The 22,367-nt window shown below is 48.9% G+C and overlaps 1 protein-coding gene across 1 annotated transcript in view; it reads left to right on the top strand.

The window, feature by feature from the left end:
- Window positions 1-22,367, top strand: part of LOC144752267 (apolipoprotein L1-like) — a 383,520-nt gene that overhangs the window by 22,136 nt on the left and 339,017 nt on the right. The window contains exon 2 of the mRNA XM_078640278.1: window positions 10,767-10,852. Coding sequence (XP_078496404.1) covers window positions 10,786-10,852 — 67 coding nt within the window. The 5' untranslated portion in view covers window positions 10,767-10,785. The remainder of the gene's footprint in view (window positions 1-10,766; window positions 10,853-22,367) is intronic.

Genomic DNA, 22,367 nt, shown 5'->3' with positions numbered 1-22,367 from the left:
CCGGAGAGACACGTCGGCAGTGCGTTGAATGTATCCACCGCTTCTTATTCGTGACACGCACAGCTGTTCGTGTTGCCAGCAGAACCGGTTCAGGGCCACGCCACCTCGGCTCCAAACTGCTGGATCTCTCAAACACTCGGATCATCACATGATCGCCAGGACGAAGATTGTGAGCCTCTCCAATGGAATTGTCGGGGAGTGCTTCTCGAACCTGTTGATGAATAGAAAGTAAATCATTTGTTAATCGTGCCAAATAATCGTTCATCATTATACAAGGCACATCATGTATCAAACAAGGCTTTGGAACTCCCCAGATATTCATGGGCCTTCCGAACACCACTTCATAGGGTGTGAGGCCAGATCGGGAATGTGGCACTGATCTAATAGACAGCAATGCCAATGGCAAAGCGTCCGGCCATTTCAAAGACGTGGATGCCACGATCTTCACTAATTTCAGCTTCAGAGTCGCATTGTACCTCTCTACCAGACCTGCTGACTGCGGATGGAATACAGCATGACATTTCTGCTTAATTCCCAATCCTTTCAAGACATGCTCCACTACTTTCCCAACGAAATGAGGACCATTATCATTCCACAAAAATGTACAAACACCATAACGTGGGAAGTACTCTTTGAGTAACACCTTAGCTGTTGTCAATGCTGTATTATCCTTCGTGGGGTAGGCTTCAACCCATTTACTGAAAGCACACACCACCACTAGGACATACTTGAGGTTATTACAGCGCTCCAGCTGGATGTAATCCATTTGCAGTACTTTGAATGGTGCAGTAGGTGGAACGAACCCTCCTTTAGGAGTATAGGTCCCTTTATCAGGATTGTACTGTAGGCATATCAGACAGGTCTGCACTACTCTCCTAGCTGTGCTGGTAATCTCAGGATGCTCCCAAACTCGTGTAAGCAATCTAGTAATTGCAAGATCTCCAATATGTGCCAGCCCATGCGTCATTTGGACCATTGCTTGCAAGTAAGCAGCAGGCAATTTCCATTTTCCCATGTCTTTGCTTCTCCAACAACCCTCATCATCCAATACTCCTTCTACTGCCCAGTTTGCTAGTTCTGCTTCAGACGCTGACTTCTGTATGTCTCGAATTTCTTCTCTAGCATCATGCCATCGCTCAGCTTGTGATCTCACCACATACAAAGGGGAGTCATTTTGCAACATGGCAGTCTCTCTCGCTATGCGGTCTGCAAAAGCATTTCCTTGCCCTATTTTGTCTGTCACTTTCTTATGTGCACTACATTTTATTATCGCAACCTTCTTTGGACATAATAGTGCATTCAGGAGGTAACATACCAACTCTCCGTACATGATGTGTGTTCCGTGTGAGGTCATAAACCCTCGTTCCCTCCAGAGTAGGCCAAAATCGTGCACTACTCCAAAGGTGTAACGACTATCAGTATAGATATTCACACATAGACCAGCACTTAACTCACATTCTTTTGTTAAGGCTATCAATTCAGCTGCTTGGGCAGATTTTTGCGGTATTCGTGCTGTTTCTACCACTGTTTTGAGTGTCGTGATCGCATAGGCTGCGGAAGCCGTGCCATCTGGCAACCTCACACACAATCCATCAATCCACAGTTCCCCATCTATATCTGGAAGTGGCGTGTCCTGTAAATCGACACGACCCTTTGTTTGTTCGTCAGTCAGAAAAACACAATCATGTTGTTCTTCCTCCTGGGTCTCAGTAACAGGATATGGCAATAAAGTAGCAGGGTTTAAAATGGCGCACCTCTTCAATGTAATGTGTGGCGCCAACAGTGTTAACTCGTATCCTGTTAAACGGGCACTGGTTAGATGCTGCGTTTTCGTTTGGTTCAATAGCGCATCTACTGCATGGGGAACTAACACCAGCAATTTGTGTGACAAAACTATTCCCTCACTCTGCCGTATAGCTACTGCTGTTGCTGAAACTGCTCGGAGGCATCCAGGTAGTCCTCGAGCCACAGGATCGAGTACCGCTGAAAAATATGCACAAGGTCTCTGTTTATCTCCATGTAATTGTACTAAGACTGACAATGCGCATCCATCCTTCTCATGTACATACAATGTAAAGAGCTTCGTATAATCTGGTGTACCTAACACTGGTGCAGAACAAAGAGCTTGTCTCAATTGTTCAAAAGCAATCTGACATTCATCCGTCCATTCAAGGGGAGTTGGTGCAGCTTTGGACAGCAATGCTAACAAAGGTTTTACAATGTACGAAAATCCTAGTATCCATTGCCTACAAAAGGACGTCAAACCTATGAAAGCGCGAACATCCTTCTGCGTGCAAGGGACTGGTGTATCTAAAATTGCTTGAATTCGATCTGATGTAAATGCACGTCCCTCCTTAGACAAAAGATGACCGAGGTAGGTCACCTTTGGTCTACAATATTGTAGCTTCCTTCGCGAAACCTTGTGATTGTGTTCAGCAAGAAAAGAAAGCAGGGAGAGTGTACTCTCCTCACATTGCTCCTGTGTATCTGCCGCGAGTAAAATGTCGTCGACATATTGGATAAGCGCCACCCCATTCTGCAAATCAAAGGAATCAAGCTGTCTTTTCAAAGCTTGGCTGTAAATGCTAGGACTTTCTGTGTAACCTTGAGGAACTCGACAAAATCTATAAGATTTATTATTTAATGTAAAACCGAACAAATATCGGCTATCAGGATGAATGGGGATCGAAAAGAAAGCGTTTTTCAAATCGATCACCGTAAATGTAGTAGATGTGGGTGGAACCAAAGTAAGTAATGTGGTAATGTCAGACACTACTGGATACTGGGGTACAACTATCTTATTAATTTCCTCTAATCAAATCAATAATAAAACGCTAGATCTTAGTATCTGTATCTTTCTTCAAGATCAGAAGAATTGGACTGTTGCAAACATTGTAGGGAACTTCCTCCACCACCCCTGCCATTATCAAGTCATTCACAATATGTGTCAAAGCCATTTCGCCTTCTCTAGAGATCTTGTACTGAGGAACACGAGGTAAAATCGCTCCCTCCTTCACAGTAATGCGCACAGGAGGAATAATGATTTGACCCACATCAGTATCAGAAGTAGCCCATAACGTGCTTGGAAGGGAAGCTAATGCATCGGTCTCTTGCATGAGGCACGATCTCTCAATTTCTGGGTAGTTCTCATTCAAAATAACCCGCACCCCTTCAGGGGCACAGCGTATTGTTGCACGAAAATGCTTTAGCATATCAAGTCCCATAATATTATCTGGTGTATTTGGAGATAATAGAAACGGACATGGGGCAATGAATTTATCAACATGAAATGTAAGGGGTTGAGACAATGGGCTTAGAGAAGGTGTTCCATCGAACCCTATTGCTGTAATTATTTCGCCAGACAGGGGAGCCCTTGGAACCAAGTGTTTGGACAGAGCGCTACGAGTAGCTCCTGTGTCAACCAGAAACTGATCAGTAGAACCCAAAACATGCGCTGATATATATGGACCCCTTTGATCGACTGGTACCTCAACCGATTCCACACCCCATCCTACGCAATCCTATGCATATCTATTGTCCTGAGACTCAGTATTCTCTCCTTCAGCTATCTGATATTGATTCCGCCGATCAAAAGTATTATGCTCAACCTGACCACGACTCCTCTCTTCAAACCTACCACGATCATTCGCTCCACCTCTCGGTCCTGAATAACTATTCCGTGACCTTCCACTTCCTCGACCCCTCTGACTACGCTGTTCACCAAGTACCGGACAATCTGCAATCCAATGTCCAAACTGCTTACAGTATGCACACTGATCCTCAGAAATGTCGGAACGAGGGGGAGATGTAACGTACGATCCTCGTCTACCCCTATCATTCCCTCTCGATTGCGTAGCATGAACCTGTGCCAACATCACCTTCGTCTTTGAGTCCTTCGCTTTCTTATCACTACTTTCTTTAGCCTCCAATTCCTGTCGTTCATAATACTGAGCCATAGTTAATAAAGAAGCGGACGTTGCAGTGGTCCATGAACTTTCGCTAGCCTTTAATCGTTTTGCAATCTCCGGTAGGAGATTAGCCACATACTTATCTACAAACAAATGTCTGCCCGTGTCCTCTGTTAATAATTGACCACTGTAATCATGGAATGCTTCCTCAAAACGTGAAAAGAAATCAGAGATTGATTCATCCGACTTCTGCTTACAAGATTCCAACACTGTCCAATCAATTTTCTTAGGGGGGACAAGCGTTTTTAATTTATTTAAGGGTAAATCTAAAATCAATTGACACGGCTTACATGCAGGTTCCCTCTCTGAATCAGCTCTAATTATGTCCTTCCACTCTGCACCTAATATAACTCGGTCGTCAAACTTACGAATCACCCTCCACATATCAGGAGGCAATATTAAACCAAAGAAAAGATCAATATCGACTAATGTCATAATACACGAAGAAATAGCGCCCTCCACACCTTCATAGAAAGCTGCTGGATTTTTACGGGGGTCAGGCAAGGCATTCTTAAGTGCCATAACATCTGCTCTATTCCATGGCGTATAAACCCAATTATACACAAAATAGCCCTTTGCATCTTTAGACGACTTATCATCATCCGTACCATCCCCTTTAGGAGGGACATACAAAGGCGCAGCTTCCCGCATAGGCATAACATTAACCGCAACATTTTTATCTGATCCAAAGATAGGGCACTCTCTGGAATTTCCCGTCGATCCAGATGCTGATGGATCCGATGCCTTTTTCGCCGCTCGTAATCGGGTCGCCTCATCCCGTAGCTGAATCAAACGCTGGAAAAATTCATCCGCATCTGAAAGAGCAAAAACACCTTTACGGAAATTCTCACGACCAACTGATATATCTTTAGGTTCCAACTCAGGAGATTGTTTCCTAAACCGGTCAACAACTTCATCTGCAAAATGATCTAAAAAATACAATCATTCCTTGTCAGACCACTTACTCATAAGATCATCAACCCCTGAAACAGTTATAGCATTGACATTGAGTTTGCGAGCAACCGAACGCAATTCCGTCATACGATCAGTAGGTAACCTGGTACGTTGTTTATCCTGACTATCCTCGTCCGAGTTCTCATCCGGAGCCGTAGGCTGAACATACGGAGGCGGGCAATGATCTAACAATGAAAAATCATCTAATTCATTAGTAAGGACAGGATAAAGAAGACGTCGAATAGGAAACTGACCATTAACTTGCAAGTTACGTTCTCGACTCTCTTTCTCTTTCTGTTCCTGCAATTCCTTCTCCTGTAGCTGTAAAGCTTTATCCCGAGCAGCCTTGCGCTGCTCTTTGTCCGCCAAGGCTTCTTCACGCTTCATTCGTTCGCGCACAGCTTTCTCCCACATACGCACACAATCAAACATATCCTGTCTAGACCTGCGCTGAAACAAACATTGTTCCACATACTGAACTTTTCTTAAATCAAATGACCCATGTAGTGGCCATTGCAACTCACGATCAGTTTTAGTATACCTGTGCCATAATGTACTATACATAATGGGAGGAAGGCCAAATTTTATGTACATTTCGCGATTAGGAGTCCCCTCTGGGGGAGCCGGCTGGGATTCATTTAATCGATAATTGGTACAATTTCCAAAGCAGCACATTCCTCGGAGTGTGCTGAGAACAGGCATGTTCAAAAATATCACGGAGACGCGATATCACAACAAATGGCACCTAAATGTACTTTACGCACAGTGTGCCTTTCAAACAAATTCAAAATCAGAGAAATATCCCTACATGCCTGCCTATGTGAGGTGCACTCCACATATAATTCAAATCATAGGTCCAAACGTTAGCTAACTCATACAAATTCAAATTCAAAAGCCACAGTAAGTGTCAGTAGACTACCTTACCAAACATAAGCTTACCAAATATTTTCAAAAGTGTCAGGATTCCATCTGCCAAGTTCCGTAGCCGAATCAGCCAAACAGGCACTACACGACAGGCCAAACGATCAGGATCTCAGTCGAAGACCGGCGCCACCTGGAAGTTCGGATCAGAAGGAAAGGAAAAAACACCGTGGGTGCCAAGACTCGGGTCACTCAGTGGCAGCGTACATGTCCATAGCGAGTTTCCAATCCTTCGTCGCGACCTCTCCTTCGGGCATCCGAGTCGCCGATGAGTCCCTTCGTGGTCGCCAATTTGAGGTATCGGGTTCTGTCAGGCCTACATACTCTGCAAAAACTCTCGAACACCTTACAATAGAAGTTGGCACGGAAACTGAAAATGCAAAAGACAAGTTTATTAAGACCCCATGGGGTGGTGGTACATTCCTACAGCACCCTTTGGCAATGCAAGAAGTATCACACCGAACATCGGTGCGCGACCTCTTTTATACAGTTTAACAGCAATAAAAAGTAGGCGGTATACATTTGAACAGTTTTAGGTACATATAAGGACATTTTTGGAACACAGCCAGCATGTGGGAGGGGCTTAATACCACTGGTCAGTTGGGAGGAACATTCCTAAGGAGTGACAACTCGTTAGTCCAAAGATCAGATGTCCGCATGCGCGAAACTGACCACTGCTAAAAATAGCCTGTTGCTGGGCAGGGTAAAGGTTCATTGGCATGGAGGAAGGACGAAAGGGCACGCTGACCACGAGGCCGCATGTTCATGAAAATGGAAGCCACCAAATACAAAATGGCCCCCGCACGTTTGGTCAAGTTAACAGAAAAGCTCGTGTAGCTGAGCTAAACGCTAACTCAGGTACTGCCAAATTACGACAACCCCTTAAATTTGGCCTTTGTTATCGCCCAGCTGCGAAAGCTGCTGACCATGTCCCAGTGTCTGTAAATTATTCTGTGGGGCCAACCGGTTGGCTGGGTGTACGGCGTCTTCCCTGCGAAAATAGTTGGATGCAGTCCACCCTCATGTACCTCCGACTTGTGCCCTGGCTATACGACCGCCGCGCTGGAGACAACAGAAATGCTCGTGGCTGGAGACGTGAGTGCATCAGGGCCACTGAGCTGGGCCCAAGTTTCCAGCAGCACAGATCAAGGTCACACAATGTGATCGGTCTGAGTAAGACATCAATCCCGCCAAAAATTAACAAGCGTTTGCAATGCAATAGGTCTCGCATTCACACAAGTGTGAGCTAGTGGCATTGTAAATGACAATGCCTTTAATTTATGTTTTGGTTGCAAATGCTTGTTGCTAATGGTGCAGCGCTTCGGTCCAGAAGCATCACCAGAAGACCTTAGTAGCACTGAGTTCCTAAAGCATTACTTCCTAGATAATCTTGTATGGCGCCTCTGCGGTCTTATTGTAACTAACTCTCCACCCAGTTGCCGATTCGTCGGCGGAGATGAAGCGCTGCCCTTTACCACTAGTTGTTTATAGTTACGATTGGACGTTTGAGCAGCAGAGAAGCATGCAAGTTATTGTGGTAGGTTATCAAATGTGTAATATTGTATAAGCTCTCTTCAAGGCGCTGACACAACAAAGTATTTGGATGCTGACAGAGGTACAGAGGCACTGGGTGGAGAGGTACAGAGGCGCTGGGTGGAGAGGTACAGAGCGCTGGATGGATAGGTACAGAGCACTGGGTAGAGAGGCACTGGGTGGAGAGGTACTGTGGCCCTGGGAGGAGAGGTACTGTAGCGCTGGGAGGAGAGGTACAGAGTGCTGGGTGGAGAGGTAGAGAGCGCTGGATGGATAGGTACAGAGGCGCTGCGTGGAGAGGTACAGAGGCGCTGCATGAAGAGGTACAGCGCGCTGGGTGGAAAGGTACAGAGGCACTGGGTGGTGAGGTACAGCGCGCTGGGTGGAAAGGTACAGAGGCGCTGCGTGGAGAGGTACAGCGCGCTGGGTGGAAAGGTACAGAGGCACTGGGTGGTGAGGTACAGCGCGCTGGGTGGAGAGGTACAGAGGTGCTGGGTGGAGAGGTTGGTGACTGACAGAAGAGAAAGTGGGAAGGGCATCCATGTGTCCACATAGAGCGGCATCCAGGCGCTTTGGGGGCTTGCATAAATTAAGATCCACAGTGGCGATTTGACGGGTGCTTCGGCACCCGGCCTCTGGGGAGGTCGAACCCAGCCTGGATGGGAGAGTCATTTAGGCGTCCCGGACAGGTGCTTGAGAGTGGGCCAGTGCAAATGAGTGAGTAGCAGAAAATCATGAGTTAGCGACTTTATTACTTCTGTCCTGAGAGAGGGGTCATTCTTTCCACTGTATGACCTCCAGCGCTTTAAGTGGGATTAAAAAAATGGGGGGTCTCTCAAAGGGCGTGGCTGACGTAATTAAGGACATGGCTTAAAAACACATAAGCTAAAAATCTGTGCTTGGTATGGTGCGCCACCCGAGTGCTGGTTCTGCCACTGCATCCAGATATATAATACTACACGTAACATTCAACTTCAACAAGTCAGAACTGTTGGCTTTGTCAATGGCTCTTAGTCCCATAAGATAAATAAGCAACAACTATGGCTTTGCTTTCTAAAATATAAAAAATGCTTCCGTTCTGAAATGATGAGGCTGAGAAAGAACTGTAAAGAGCCTCTTTGAAGCCCCGCCCGCTATAACCCTGCTCTGCTCTGTGTGACTTCCGGCCTCTGCCCTCAGAGTTTCTGACTATTTATTGGACCAGTGTAACCTCCTGACCTCCCAACTCTGCCCTCAGAGGGCCTGGAAGACGTGTGTTTGCGGGTCTGTCTCCAGCGGGGTCCGAGCACAGAAGCAAACGTGGGAAGAAAAAAAGATGGCGGGGGTCTGAAACGGAGACTCCAGGGCACAAAAGGGTCTAGATGGCAAGGATGCGCCCCTGAGATTTAAACTGCACTCTTAAAAAGGACCAACAGCAGCTAAGCTCCCCCCAGCTCTCAAACAACGCCAAGTCGGTTGAGGTTCTATAGAAAGTGTAGAAAAAAGGAAATAAGACAACAATAAACTCGACCGCAAGTTCCCACAAACAAAAATAAATTGCATATTACAAAGACTTGCGCAGGGAAACGAGTCTGCCAATAGTCCCAAGAAGGCCTTTTCAATGTAATTTTACTTCAATGCACAAATTTAACCTCCCGCTTCGCGGTTTGGCTGATATATTTTTTAAAGAGGTACTTATAAAAAAGGCGCCACAGCGTAAACCATACATATAGGAGTGCAGAGTGAAATATGCTATTCATTGCCATTGTTTATTGAGGTGAGATGCATGATGGACTGCTTGAGGCTTTCCCTGTCCCGAGTCGTGACTCCTCCCACTCTCAACAATGGTAATAAACAACATACTACATCCTGTGTATACATATACACATCCTTCCTACCTCAGGGGTCACCTGTTGCATGGATGCGTGTCCTCCCTCATGCTCGAGTCTTACCACCCTCACACATGCAGTGGGGCCCGGGTGGAGCATTCCATTCCAGGTTCCAGGAGGCCTCGGGGTGATGGGGGGCCAGAGGGCTTGGTCCAGGAGAGGTTGCAAACTCCTCTCTTAAAATTCACAGCGTGTCTTAATTGTATGACATTAAATCGAGGTCCACTGTGAACAGAACACGCAGAGCTGAGGCCCGGAGCCTGGACAGGGCAGGCGCGAGGTGCGGGCACCCGGTAGACACTGAATGCAAGGAAAGGAGGCAGGCCTTGGAGAGAAGCAAAGACTGGTGAAATAATGGCTGAAGAGGAGACAGGCACTGGAGACAGGCGGGGAATGAGGATATATCGGAATGTAAGCTTTGATAGAAGAAAAGAGATGACCTCTAAAGAGACATACAATGTGCATTGAGAGGCAGAAAGGGTTAATCTATGGGGAGACAGGCATGCAGAGGCATACACTGAAAAATGCGGAAAAGACACGAGGACCGTGCGTGTGCACATTTCCTGTCCATACGAGTGCACATCTCCTGCCTCCTTTGCAAGAAAAATCGACAACAAGAGATCTCGCCAAGCGAGCAGAGCATGAGCTACATTGCTAGGCGAGACCTAAAAAATAAAGGACCGAACGCTTACAGGTCTCACACATATTAAAGGCCCCACCTTTTATTAATAGAGAATAGAAGCATTGGTGGCAGGGAGAAATGAACCCCTATACTCCTGATGCTATTCCTCCACAGCACCCTTCTTACTAGGAGTACAAAGGGGAAGCCTGGAACCCCATACCCTGAGAGACCCCACCTCCCAAGGCTTACCTAAAAAAGGCTAATGGGATCCAAGGTCCATATTGAGGTACTGATGAGCAGACGAAGAAAACAGGAAGTGTTTTTGGATCCGGTCCTATTTATCACTGCTATGGTGGGAGAAGTGCCACAGGAAATGCAGAATTTGTCTCCACAATTTAACAAAAAAAGAAAGAGGGAGTTGTTTCTGTATCTTAAATGCACCAATAAAATAACAAAGCCTACTTTTCACTTAAAAAGTAAATATTCATTTGCAACAAATGTATAAGTAAACATATGAATAACTACAAACAATCTATTTTTTTTTATTGTGCAAAAGGTTTTAAAGGCAGTAATTATGGGCTAATTTGAAGGGTGGAAGAAAGAGCGAGATGAAGTGTGCGATACCAAGAACATTTCAAGCACTCTTTCAGAGGGAGAACGCATATTCTGTCCTTACACATCCTGCACTCCTGAATCCTAACTTGGATGGAACGCAAGTGCCTTTCTTGGTGATTCTCACATAATTGTCAGGTGACAGCTGTATGTGTGCTGATAAAAGTCACCGGGTCATGGGAGGTACTAGATCAAGGCTGCAATGTACAAGACAGTTCTACTGAGTCCTGATCTCCAAATGTAGAATAATGTTAACTCTTCTTGATGTTTTTCTCTTTTTTACTGTAGGTTCATCTCCTGCCTCACCATGGGTCAGTACACAGTCCTTGCCTTCGCCGTCATTCTCTTTGCTTTATCTGGATACTATCTAAGAGGTCAGTGCGGCAAATATTCTGATATGAATGGGTGTCTGAATGTTGCGTCGGCTATCTTCGATTGATGTGCTTACACTGTCCCAGACTCAGCCGGGCATGCACCAGCCCTACTGTGAATCTCTATGAGAGAAATCACTGGGTAAAACAAGCATTGTAAAGGCCAATCAGTCTGCCGTTAAAGTAATGTAGTATGATAATGTGAGCATAATGCGTAAATAGCATGGGAATATGCATTTGTGTGGAATTAACGAACTGTAGAATAATATTGGTGTCTGTTAAAAGGTCCGATGACAGTTCTACTGTTAAACCAGGCCTATCAATCAATCAATCAATCAATCAAGAACATTTGTAAAGCGCGCTACTCACCCGCTAGGGTCTCAAGGCGCTGGTGGGGGCTGCTACTGCTCGAAAAGCCAGGTCTTGAGTTGCTTCCGGAAGGAGAGATGGTCCTGGGTGAGTCATAGGTGGGTGGGGAGGGTGTTCCAGGTCTTGGCCGCCAGGTAGGTGAAGGATCTTCCTCCGGTGGTGGTTCTGCGGATCCATGGGACGGTGGCGAGGGCGAGGCTGGCAGAGCGGAGCTGGCGGGTTGGCGTGTAGAACGTGAGGCGGTTGTTGAGGTATTCAGGGCGCAAGTCGTGGAGAGCCTTGTGTGCGTGGGTGAGGAGTCTGAACGTGATCGGGGAGCCAGTGCAGGTCCCTCAGGTGGGCGGAGATGTGGCTGTGTCGGGGAATGTCCAAGACGAGTCGTGCTGAGGCGTTCTAGATGCGCTGGAGTTTTTTCTGTAGTTTGGCGGTGGTCCCAGCGTAGAGGGCGTTCCCATAGTCCAGACGGCTGGTGACGAGGGCCTGGGTGACCGTGTTCCTGGTTCCAGTGGGGATTCAGCAGAAGATCTTACGGACCATGCGGAGTGTGTTGAAGCAGGAGGAGGTAACGGCGTTAACTTGCCTGGCCATCTTGAGGGAGGAGTCAAGGATGAAGCCCAGGTTGCGTGCGTGGTCCGTGGGCTTGGGTGGAGGGCCAAGAGCAGGGGGCCTCCAGGAGTTGGATGGGCCGAGGATGAGGGCTTCCATCTTGTCTGAGTTCAGTTTCAGGCAGCTGAGCTTCATCCAGTCTGCGATGTCTTTCATTCCGTCCTGGAAGCTGGCTCTGGCGGGGTCGTTGGTGAGGGAGAGGATTAGTTGGGTATGGTCGGCGTAGGAGATGATGTTGAGGTTTTGCTTGCGTGCGATGGCTGCGAGGGGGCTCATGTAGACGTTGAAGAGGGTGGGGCTGAGTGAGGAGCCTTGAGGTACGCCGCAGATGATCTTGGTGGCTTCTGCGAGGAAGGGCGGGAGACGGACTCTTTGGGTTCTGTCGGAGAGGAAGGAGGTAATCCATTCCAGGGCCTTTCCTTGGATCCTGGCTTGGCGGAGGCGGGTTGTCAGGGTGCGGTGGCAGACCGTGTCGAACACGGCCGAAAGGTTGAGCAGGATGAGGGCGGCGGTTTCTCTGTTGTCCAGCAGGGTCCGGATGTCGTCGGTGGCCGCGATGAGGGCGGTCTCGGTGCTGTGGTTCGCTCGGAATCCGGGCTGCGATGGGTCGAGGGAGCCGTTCGTCTCCAGGAAGGCTGTCAGCTGTTTGTTGACGGTTTTCTCTATGACTTTTGCAGGGAATGGGAGGAGCGAGATGGGGCGGAAGTTCTTGAGGTCTGAGGGGTCTGCGGTGGGTTTCTTCAGGAGGGCGCTGATCTCTGCGTGCTTCCAGCTCTCCGGGAAGGAGGCGGATATGAAGGAGTTATTGATGATGTCCCGAAGTTTGGGTGCGATGATGGAGTCGGCCTTGTTGAAGATGTGGTGTGGGCAGGGATCGGCTGGAGAGCCCGAGTGGATGGTGTTCATCGTGTGGGTGGTATCTTCCATGCTGACCTGAATCCAGGCGCACAGGGTGGTGGTGGGGGGTGTAGGTTCGGTGGTGGGGTACGAGTTCTGAGGGCCGAAGCTGTTGTGTATGTCGACGATCTTACGGTGAAAAAAGGTGGCCAGAGAGTTGCAGAGGTCTTGAGAAGGCGTGATGTCGTTGTTGCTGGCGTTGGGGTTGGAGAGCTCTTTCACGATGTTGAAGAGTTGCTTGCTGTTGTGGGTGTTGTTGTCCAGTCGTTCTCTGAAGGATGACCTTTAGGTGGTGCGGATCAGCTGGTGGTGTTTGCGGGTGGCGTTCTTGAGCGCTGTCATGTTTTCCGTTGACTGGTTGTGGTGCCAGGCTTTCTTGAGGTCACAGCAGGATTTCTTGGAGTCTTTTAGATCGTTGGTGAACCATGCGGCTTTCTTGTTGTTGAGGTTGCTGGGAGGTTTTTTCAGTGGAGCAAGGGTGTCGGCGCAGTCAGTGAGTCACTGTGTGAGGTTGCGGGCTCCTTCGTTGGGGTCCGTGGTGTTGGTGGGAGGGTTTAGGCTTAAGGAGGTGGTGAGTCGGTCGGTGGTGATCTTGCTCCAGCATCTTCGGGAGGTTTGTTGAGGGCGGTGGTGGGTCGTTGTTTTCCTAAAGTTGAAGTGTACACAGCTGTGGTTGGTCCGGTGTAGCTCGGTGGTGTGGCTGAAGGAGATGTGGTTGCTGGAGGAGAAGACGGAGTCGACCGTGTGGCCGGCGTAATGGGTGGGGGTGTTGACCAGTTGCTTGAATACGAGGTTGGCGAGGTTGTCTAGTAGGGCGGTGGTGTTGTTGTCCTGGTCGTTCTCCAGGTGGAAGTTGAGGTCTCCTAGGAGGATGAAGTCGGGGGAGGGGAGGGCGAGCGGGCTGATGAAGTCTGCGATGGCCTCGCTGAAGTGTGAGTGTGGTCCCGGGGGTCTGTAGATGAGGGTTCCTCTGAGGGTGGTCTTGGGGTCGGTGTGAATCTGGAAGTGCAGGTGATCTGCGGAGGCGAGGGTGTCGTCGGTGTTGGTCGTGATGCGGATAGTGTTTCTGTGGGCGATGGAGATGCCTCCTCCGGTCTGGTTGACGCGGTCCCTCCGGATGATCTTGTAGCCGTCCGGGATGGCAATGGTGATGTCGGGGGCTGAGGAGGCGTTCATCCAGGTTTCCGTGAAGAAGGCGACGTCTGGTGCCGTTTTGTCCAGGAGGTCCCATAGTTCGACGGCGTGTCTGTGTATGGAGCGGGTGTTGAGCAGGATGCACTTGAGGTGGTTGTTGTTGGCGGCTGTTTTGGCTGGCGCGGTGCAGGACCGAGTGCAGGTGAAGTAGCAGGCGTGGCAGGTGAAGGCTCAGTGGGTGCGTTTCGGGATGGCTTGGTAGCAGGCTGAATGTCGGCCGGTATTGAGTGCGTGGAGGGTGCTGGCGTCGTAGCTCAGTTCGGTTGGCTGGCTCTGGCGGGGTCCAGGGGTTCTGGCGCTGGGCACGGTCCAGGCGTGGACGGGAGCTGACGAGCTTGCCTTTAGCGTGCCTTCGGCGCGCAATCGGCGTGCCCGCTGTGCGTGGCCGCTGCGTGTACGCGTTGTCCCCGCCATTTATGGTGAAGTGGGAGGGAGGAGCAGCTGGGAGGAGGGAGCGGGGCGGCGAATGGGGAGCGGGAGACAGGAGAAGGGGGCGGGGCCGCAGGAGAGCAGCGGCAGGGAGCAGAGGGGGGGTTGGAAAGAGCGGGAAAGCGGAGCGGGGGAGAGCGAGGGCAAGCCTGGATAGCAAGGGCAAGCCTGGGCAAGCCTGGAGAGCGAGGGCAAGCCTGGAGAGCAGGGGCACTTGTGGAATCAAAGGTTCAGGCAGGTCAGGTCGATTACCCCTTTCCCATATTTGCCCGGCGTTAGCCGCTTCTCACCCAACTCACGATTATCAAATAAAGAGGCAGGCGCTGGAGACTGGAAGGCAGGAAACAGGAGTTTATTTCTGACGGAACAGAACACGTCAAATCAGACAACAGGGTATCTTCTCGAGGTGCTCTAACAAGTTTCTCTACGGCTCTGTCTTTTATACACAGGTTTATGATGTACAAACATTCCTTATTGTAATAAAAACACTTTGAAGTACGAAAAGGCATGTTTGGAATCCCAGCTTCAGGCCTATTCCCATACCGGTCGCTCTGATGTTGTTTCCCCCTCCCAAATGTAACATGTGATCGTAATCTGCAGCCGGACATTCCAACCGGACACGAGGGCAAGAGGGGTGGTCGGATCAAAGGTTAGGCAGGCAATAAGATCACGTATTGCTATGCGGGGCCGGGGGGTACATCCACGAGACCGAGGTTTATGACATGGGACTGGGTCGAGAGGCCAGGTGTAGCCGGGGGGGGGGGTCATCAGAAGAGAGGAAGGGTGTTCCTGGGAGGAATGCAGGGGTGTCGGTCAGATCTAGGGGTGTGAAGGCCTTGATTAATCACCGTTCCTCTGATGTGAGGCGAGGTCCTACTGTAGGGGCAATAAACCGCATCTGTTGGACTAGGTGATGGCCTGGGATCAGGCCGGGCAATCGGGCAGGGAGGAAGAGGTTACCAAAAAGGGCCTGTTCTGTGGGTAGGATGAAAGAGCGAGGGGGCAGGGGTTCAGCACGGAGACAGGGTCGTGTTTAGAGGTGCGTTTGTGGCCCGAGCAGGGGAGACCGGGGGCTGTCGGGGCGCGAGGGAATACTCGCGAGGCTGGGGAGTGGGGGGAGACGCAGGTTATTGGCAGTGGGCACGGAGGTCATAACACACAAAATGGCTACTATCTATGTTCGTGATGGGCCTAAAAGGGGACGAGATGGCAGGGCCACTGTTACGTGACTTTTGCTTTACCTTCAGCAGTGGCGAGGGTGAACACAAATGAACGCCGCTTATGTACATATACATTGTCATTTTCCACAGTCGCCGCTTTTTAACATAAGTTAGGTCATTTGCGTGTTGATCATAGCTGACGGGGTGTACATATAGTTGTGTGTTGTCAATGGAATAGCGTTTGTCAATACTGGTGGATTTGCATATAATCGTGTGCAGTTGATGCGACATACGAGGTGGAATACATATAAATTTACATTTGTCGTATTTAAAAAGTGACCGATGAAACATTTTGCAGGCAAAAAGTGGTTGAGGGAGGAATTTAGTCCAATACAAGCAATTAGTCAAGGGGGGGTGTAGAAAGTTCCGAACCAAAGGGGGGTCTTCGTCACAGTGTCTTTTTTTTTTTTTTTTTTTTTTTTTTGGTAGTGAGTCATCACTGGTAGGCTCTGGTAGTTCGTTTTCTTTCGTTGGCGCTGTTGAGCACCGGCGGTGGAGCTATAGGTCTAGCTCGGATCCTCCTTTACACGTCGCAGGGTGTGATCTGTCCTCTGCTGTTAGACCACAGTCCTGTTTCCTAACTAATCTTTTTAAGGGTGCCTCATGCTGGGCACCTGCATTTCTTTCTCCTTTCGCGGCAAACCCTATTCTACCTAAATGTGGTTCTTTTTTCTCTGAGTTAAAAATCCACGTAAAAAGGAAAAGAGAGAGGTTTTGTCGGATAGTCGGGGGAAGAGAGGGCGGAGTGGGACCAGATCTTTGGGACAAACCAAGGGAGCAAAGGGTGATGCGCAGGCAGGTCCATCAATCGGGCTCAAAGGGGCGGGGACTTCTGGCACGCGTGGGTCAACAAGTAGAGGGCTTCAAAGCAGCCCTCCGTTCCTTCATTTTCTGCGTTTGAGAGTGGTGCATCGTCCCGCGTCCCGTTGCTCTGCGGCTCCATCTTAGGTCGAGGTCACACGTGCCTCATGATCTGTGGCCAGGCTGTGCGTCACGTCCAGCCCCTCTCCTCCGGTGACTGTGTATCCTTGAATGGGTACAAAACAGGTTTTAGCGAACTGGCAAGAGAAGGCATTTATACATTTCAATTCCGTCCCAGATCTAGGTAGTTGGGAGTATGTTTCATCGGTCACGGTCAGGAGTTATCACTGTGGAGCATGTATACAGGCATGTCTACTGAGTTTGTACTAAGTCTATTTGGCGTTCATTTATGACGTATGTGGCTTTCTGACCCTAGCCCTGGCAGTCTTCTATCAACATGAGAGAGGGGGATAGTGGCTAAACATTCTTTTCTCGGGGGGGCAACAGTTAATCGAGGTCATCAGTTATACTTCGTGTTATGGAGCTGGGGCCAATCGGGAGAAAACGGGAACGTTTGGACATCCGTACTTGGGTGCCGAGGGGTGGGGCAATCTGGGCATTGTTTCTAACGAACTGAGAACAGAAAGCCACTGACATATAGTCCTCCTGTAAGAAGGCCAGATCAGGGGACTTCAGTCATCTAACCTGTCCTTTCCTTCATAGCCAATTCAAGTTCCATCATTTTACAGAAAGGAGAGGTAGTAATATGGCAAATTACAATTGTTTTAGTTTCTGTCAATTTGCCGAACACCTTTGTGTTCGAAAACCAATTAGGCTCGTGCCGGCGGGGCACGACGTTACCACAAAAAGGAAGAGGGAACAGGGGGGACCCTCGGAGGGAGAGTCGTCCGCATTTTAAATGAACTATTCGGTACACGTACAACATGAAGAGAGAGAAAAAGAGAAAGAGTGGGAAAGAAACGTGTACAATAATAGGCCATTTAATGCGCACACAACACAAAACAGTAGGGGTCATGTTATATAGAAACACAGACTGAGGGACAACGTAAATCCATATACTACGTGCACATGAATTCAGGCGGGGGGGTACATGTATTATATACAGAACTCAAGACAACACATAGAACAGTACTTGGCCAAAGATATTCCCTCCTGCATGCTGCGCATCCTTAGTATCCTATTTAATTCGTTTGGCTGTCTTTTGCTGTTGGCCTCTGTTGCAAATACTTACACTTTCGTCAATTGTTCGGGAACTAACCTGGTCGGGCTAGTACTTACGGTGGAATCTTTGAATTGTTATTAGCGAATGGGTATCCAGGCTGAGGCAACAGAGGGTGTCAGTCGGGGGAACAATGGGCAGCTTCGAGTTTCATGTCTTACGAGGGTGCAAGAAGGAGGTGGTAACTCTTAAACATTTACAATATTCTTAGTCTTCCAGGAGGAGGGTACTTGGGTAAACCTCACCCTGGAATAGCCCTGAACCTTCCCCTATTTAGTTATCGTATGAACCTACTCGTAGGTGCACGTCATTCTTGGTTGCATTATTCGGGGCCGGTTGGAGTCATATTTTTGTCATACTGCAATAACCCGTCAAGTTTCTGTTTCGGCCCCCCACCCCCCTTTCCAGTCGTTGAGTTCAGGGAGAGAGAGATGGTCGTTTCTAAGTAAGGGTGTGTTATATCTATGTTTGCTCGTCGTGTATAGGCACCATGTTCAGACCCCCTTTTTCCCCATTCCATCGGTCGTTCGATCATCACTCACGTCATAAAAAGAAAACACCTCTCTTATCAAGTCAACGCGTGCAACGTATATCCAGTCGAGTTATACACATCCAGTCATACACGCGTGCATTCATATCACCCAAAGTCGTCATGTCCTCAGGGGCAGTCCCCATGGATAATGTATCATTTGTCCCCGCGGAACCATGGCGTGTTGCTTAGGTCTTCTCCATTCTTTAGTCGATGTTCCGATGTGACCTGCAGAAAGAAGGGGAAAAAGAAGGGGTGGGGGCAGCGTTTTAAGGCACATCCGCGCGCATAAACCCAAAAGGCTTTTACTTACCACGTATTCGACCTATCTCCGCGGGGTGCAGTCCCTTCCATCTCTGCGTTTTAAGCCCAGAGGGACTGGTAGTGCGGGAGGCATAATCATTGATGGACTGCACATTGCATAGATTGCCCACGTGGGGTATTGCGGATCTTGTGTAGGGGGGGGGGTGCCGAAACAAAAGGGTAGTCAGTGTAAAGTGGGGGTGAACTCGTGTTCTCCTTCGAGGAGGCGGGGTGGTCTACAGTGGTACCGGGTCTGGTTTAGGGGCATCTGAAACAATTTCCCTGAGATTTGTGGCATACAAAGTAAAACAGAACACCGGGACCTTTATCGATTGCCTTATGTTGCACAAAAGTAAAAAAACACACGCAACAAACTTGGACCATTCACATTTTCAATATTTCTGGGTACTTTGCTTTTTTAACCTTCCAGTAATCGACTTGCTTTATTTCGCCTGTATTTTACGTAGATCGGAAACAATGGCTATGTATTCGAACTTACCAATCCAAGAGCTACGACTATATTTGTTTTTCACAAAATCTTTATTTAAAAAAATGTTGACGTACAAATGCAGGCCTACAACCACGTGGGCCAGCCACGGAGCAGACTGGAACTGTACATGAGGGCATATTGATCTGAGGAAAACATAACTGAGTCGGTGGTCGTTTTATTTCATCAAGGTACGATAAGTGCAATTAAATCATATCGAAATTCATTGTGGGCAAGTACCATCAGTGTCAAAAAATTCGAACTTTCAATAATACTGTAATCAATGATGCGTAAGAACTTCATATCAATTCATTGTCCGAATGTTCAAGCAATACTCATCCCCTCCCGCCATGTGCTTCAAAAACTGCATACATATCTCATGATATCAAGTCTGAGCATCCGGAACACAACGGGGAGTTGCGAGTTTCGTTTGTACCGGCGCCATTTTGGGTGGGGTCAGGCGGGTCCAAGTATAGTCAAAATGTCTCCACCAACTCGGGGTTGGACCAGAATCTCTTTCGGCAGTCCAGAAGTTCCGTTAAGGGGCAACAGAAGGGACCGGAGACATGAACCATCAATCAAAGAAAAGGGAGGGGGCAACAATCTTTCCTACCGGGTCATACTGGTGTTCCACCGGAACTGATCAAATCGGTAGTCTGTAGGATTTTTGGTCATTCAAACTGAGGCCGGCGCTAGCATGAGGGCGCCAACGTCTCGTGGCTACATCTTGGTCGTTCTGCGGGCAATAATGGCAGTCGTTCCCCATCGGGGGGCCTGGGGCCCCTGCAGTTCTCGTAGAATCTTCAAAGCTGAGGAGAACGCTTCTGGACGGGGGGGACCATTTTCTGGTTGACAGGCGACAAGGCCAATTTTTCACGCCAGGCCCATTCCTGCAAAGTCGACCGCCATTTTTAGGAGCTCTGCAGCTACCGGCAGTCACTGGGTCAAATGAGCAGACGGACTCCAGCCTGCCGGGCGAGGCGTCGTTGCACCGCCACAGTGGATGAGACCCTGCTGGGTGAGTGGAGCGTCGCTGCACCGCAAGAGCGGACGAACCCTTTGCCGGGTGCGTGGAGCGTTGGGGGTGCAGCTGAGGGGCCTCCACCTGGGGAGGCGGGAGAGGCTCGTCCGCGCCGCCTCTCCCTCCCAGTGCACCCCACGGCGTCTCGCTGACATTTGTTATGGCCGGACCAGGCGATGAAGAAGAGAGGTGGGGTGTCGGAGGCATAAGCAAGACATCCCCCCCCCGTGGCCTGCAAGGCGCCGGAAGAAGAAGAGAATGGGAATACCAGTACATTCCGGGCCGGGCCATTCACCCCACGGCTTCTCCGGCTGATGGCAAGCTGAGTGTTGGAGGTGACCCCCTACCCGGAGGGGGAAGGGGGGGGTCATCCGCGCCACCTCCAGACATCCTGGGGACAGGCCTTGGCGCGTGGTGTCGCCTCCGGACTATTCGCGTAATGGTCTTCCCCCCCAGGTCGCCGCCGACGGCTTTTGTAGATTTTCTGACGCCCAAAAAACCTACTAGAAAGTAGCCCAAAGTAGCCCAACATTGCTACTTTGGGGAAGGAGGGACAGGAACGGCGTCAAGCAGACGGCGAAATGCATTGTGGGTTTGTTGTTGCAGCCGTCTGCCATGTAAATAGTTGTTTAATATATTTTTGTTCAAATAAAAACGTTTTAACCTGTTACTTTGCTATAGTGTTGTATATTTCTAATATTTGCCTAGGGTTTGTCGTTAATTTGGCGGGGTGGGTGGTGGAGCCGAGCTGTCTTGAAGTCATAGCGTCAAGTTCGGCTCTTCTCACTAGTTTCATATTTCCTGAGGGGTTGTTCCTAATGCTTCCATTTCAGTGAGGTCGAAAAGAGATCTCATCAGTGGCCTACTGATTTTACTCGATTCCTTTTGTTTATCCTAACGATTTTTATGTTCTTTTATTTGCTAGCACGATACAGCGGCTAATCCGCATTTTTCTTTATATATGTCCTTTTTATTAGGGGTGTCCTCCGGTGGAGCCAGATGGTCTACCTCTAATAAATGGTCCGGGCTGAACCAACTACTGAGCAATGGGGAGGAGATAGGCATGACGGGTTACAACGGGGACAAAAGTCAGCACTACCTATCCTTCACTACTTTGCGGAGACTAGATAGAATATTTCTATTCTACAGTATTCGCAAATAGGGAATACCCAAAGAGAGAACCAATTCCAAACAGTCAAGTTCGGACAAACAATCAATCAATCAAATGAGGAATAAAATAGGCGCGACGGGTTACAACGGGGGCAAAAGCCTGCGCTACCTACCCTTCACTATCTGCAAAGAGAGAGATCTTCCTGTTCCTCCCTGTTTGTAGGCAGAGAAGATCCTTTCAGAGAACCAATTCCGAACGATTAATGTCCGGTCAAACAATCAATCAGTGGGGGATAAAAATAGGCACAACGGATTACAACGGGGGCAAAAGCCTGCGTTACCTATCCTTCACTATCTGCAAAGACTAAACAGAGTATGGCGACTCTGTGCTTGTTTGCAAATAGAGAATGATCCAAAGAGAACCAATTCCAAAACAATAAATGCTTGGATAACAATCAATCAAATGGAGAGGGAAGTAGGTGCGACGGGTTACAACGGGGGCAAAAGCCTGCGCTACCCACCCTTCACTATCTGCAAAAGGAGAATACTCCTATCCTTCCCCGTTTGTAGACAGAGAATCTCTCAGGACAAAACAATCAAATGCGTAATACTAGTATTTTCCAATGTCAATTAAACAATCAATTCGCAATTTGTCGTGTTTACACGACCTTACCCGGACCGTATGGACAGTTTCTCGTCTTCCGTTTCCAGCGCCCGATCGTCCTCTATTCTCCGTAATTGCTGTGGCACTCCTGATGGTTCCCAGTCAGGACCTTAGATCACTCGAGAGAGGTCTGTTTGGAACCAGTGAAGTTCGGATGATCGGCTGCCAGACAAGGGTCTATCGGGCAGGAGCTCTTCCCGATCGTTGCAGTCGTTCACTCTGTCGTTGGGACCTCTCTCACTGGATCCACGTGTCGCTGATGGGCCCCACGTTTGGGACGCCAATTGTGGAATTAAAGGTTCAGGCAGGTCAGGTCGATTACCCCTTTCCCATATTTGCCCGGCGTTAGCCGCTTCTCATCCAACTCACGATTATCAAATAAAGAGGCAGGCGCTGGAGACTGGAAGGCAGGAAACAGGAGTTTATTTCCGACGGAACAGAACACGTCAAATCAGACAACAGGGTATCTTCTCGAGGTGCTCTAACAAGTTTCTCTACGGCTCTGTCTTTTATACACAGGTTTATGATGTACAAACATTCCTTATTGTAATAAAGACACTTTGAAGTACGAAAAGGCATGTTTGGAATCCCAGCTTCAGGCCTATTCCCATACCGGTCGCTCTGATGTTGTTTCCCCCTCCCAAATGT

Source organism: Lissotriton helveticus, chromosome 4_2, assembly GCF_964261635.1.
Source record: "Lissotriton helveticus chromosome 4_2, aLisHel1.1, whole genome shotgun sequence".
Lineage (NCBI taxonomy): Eukaryota > Metazoa > Chordata > Amphibia > Caudata > Salamandridae > Lissotriton > Lissotriton helveticus.
This window is presented reverse-complemented; position numbering and strand designations above follow the sequence as displayed.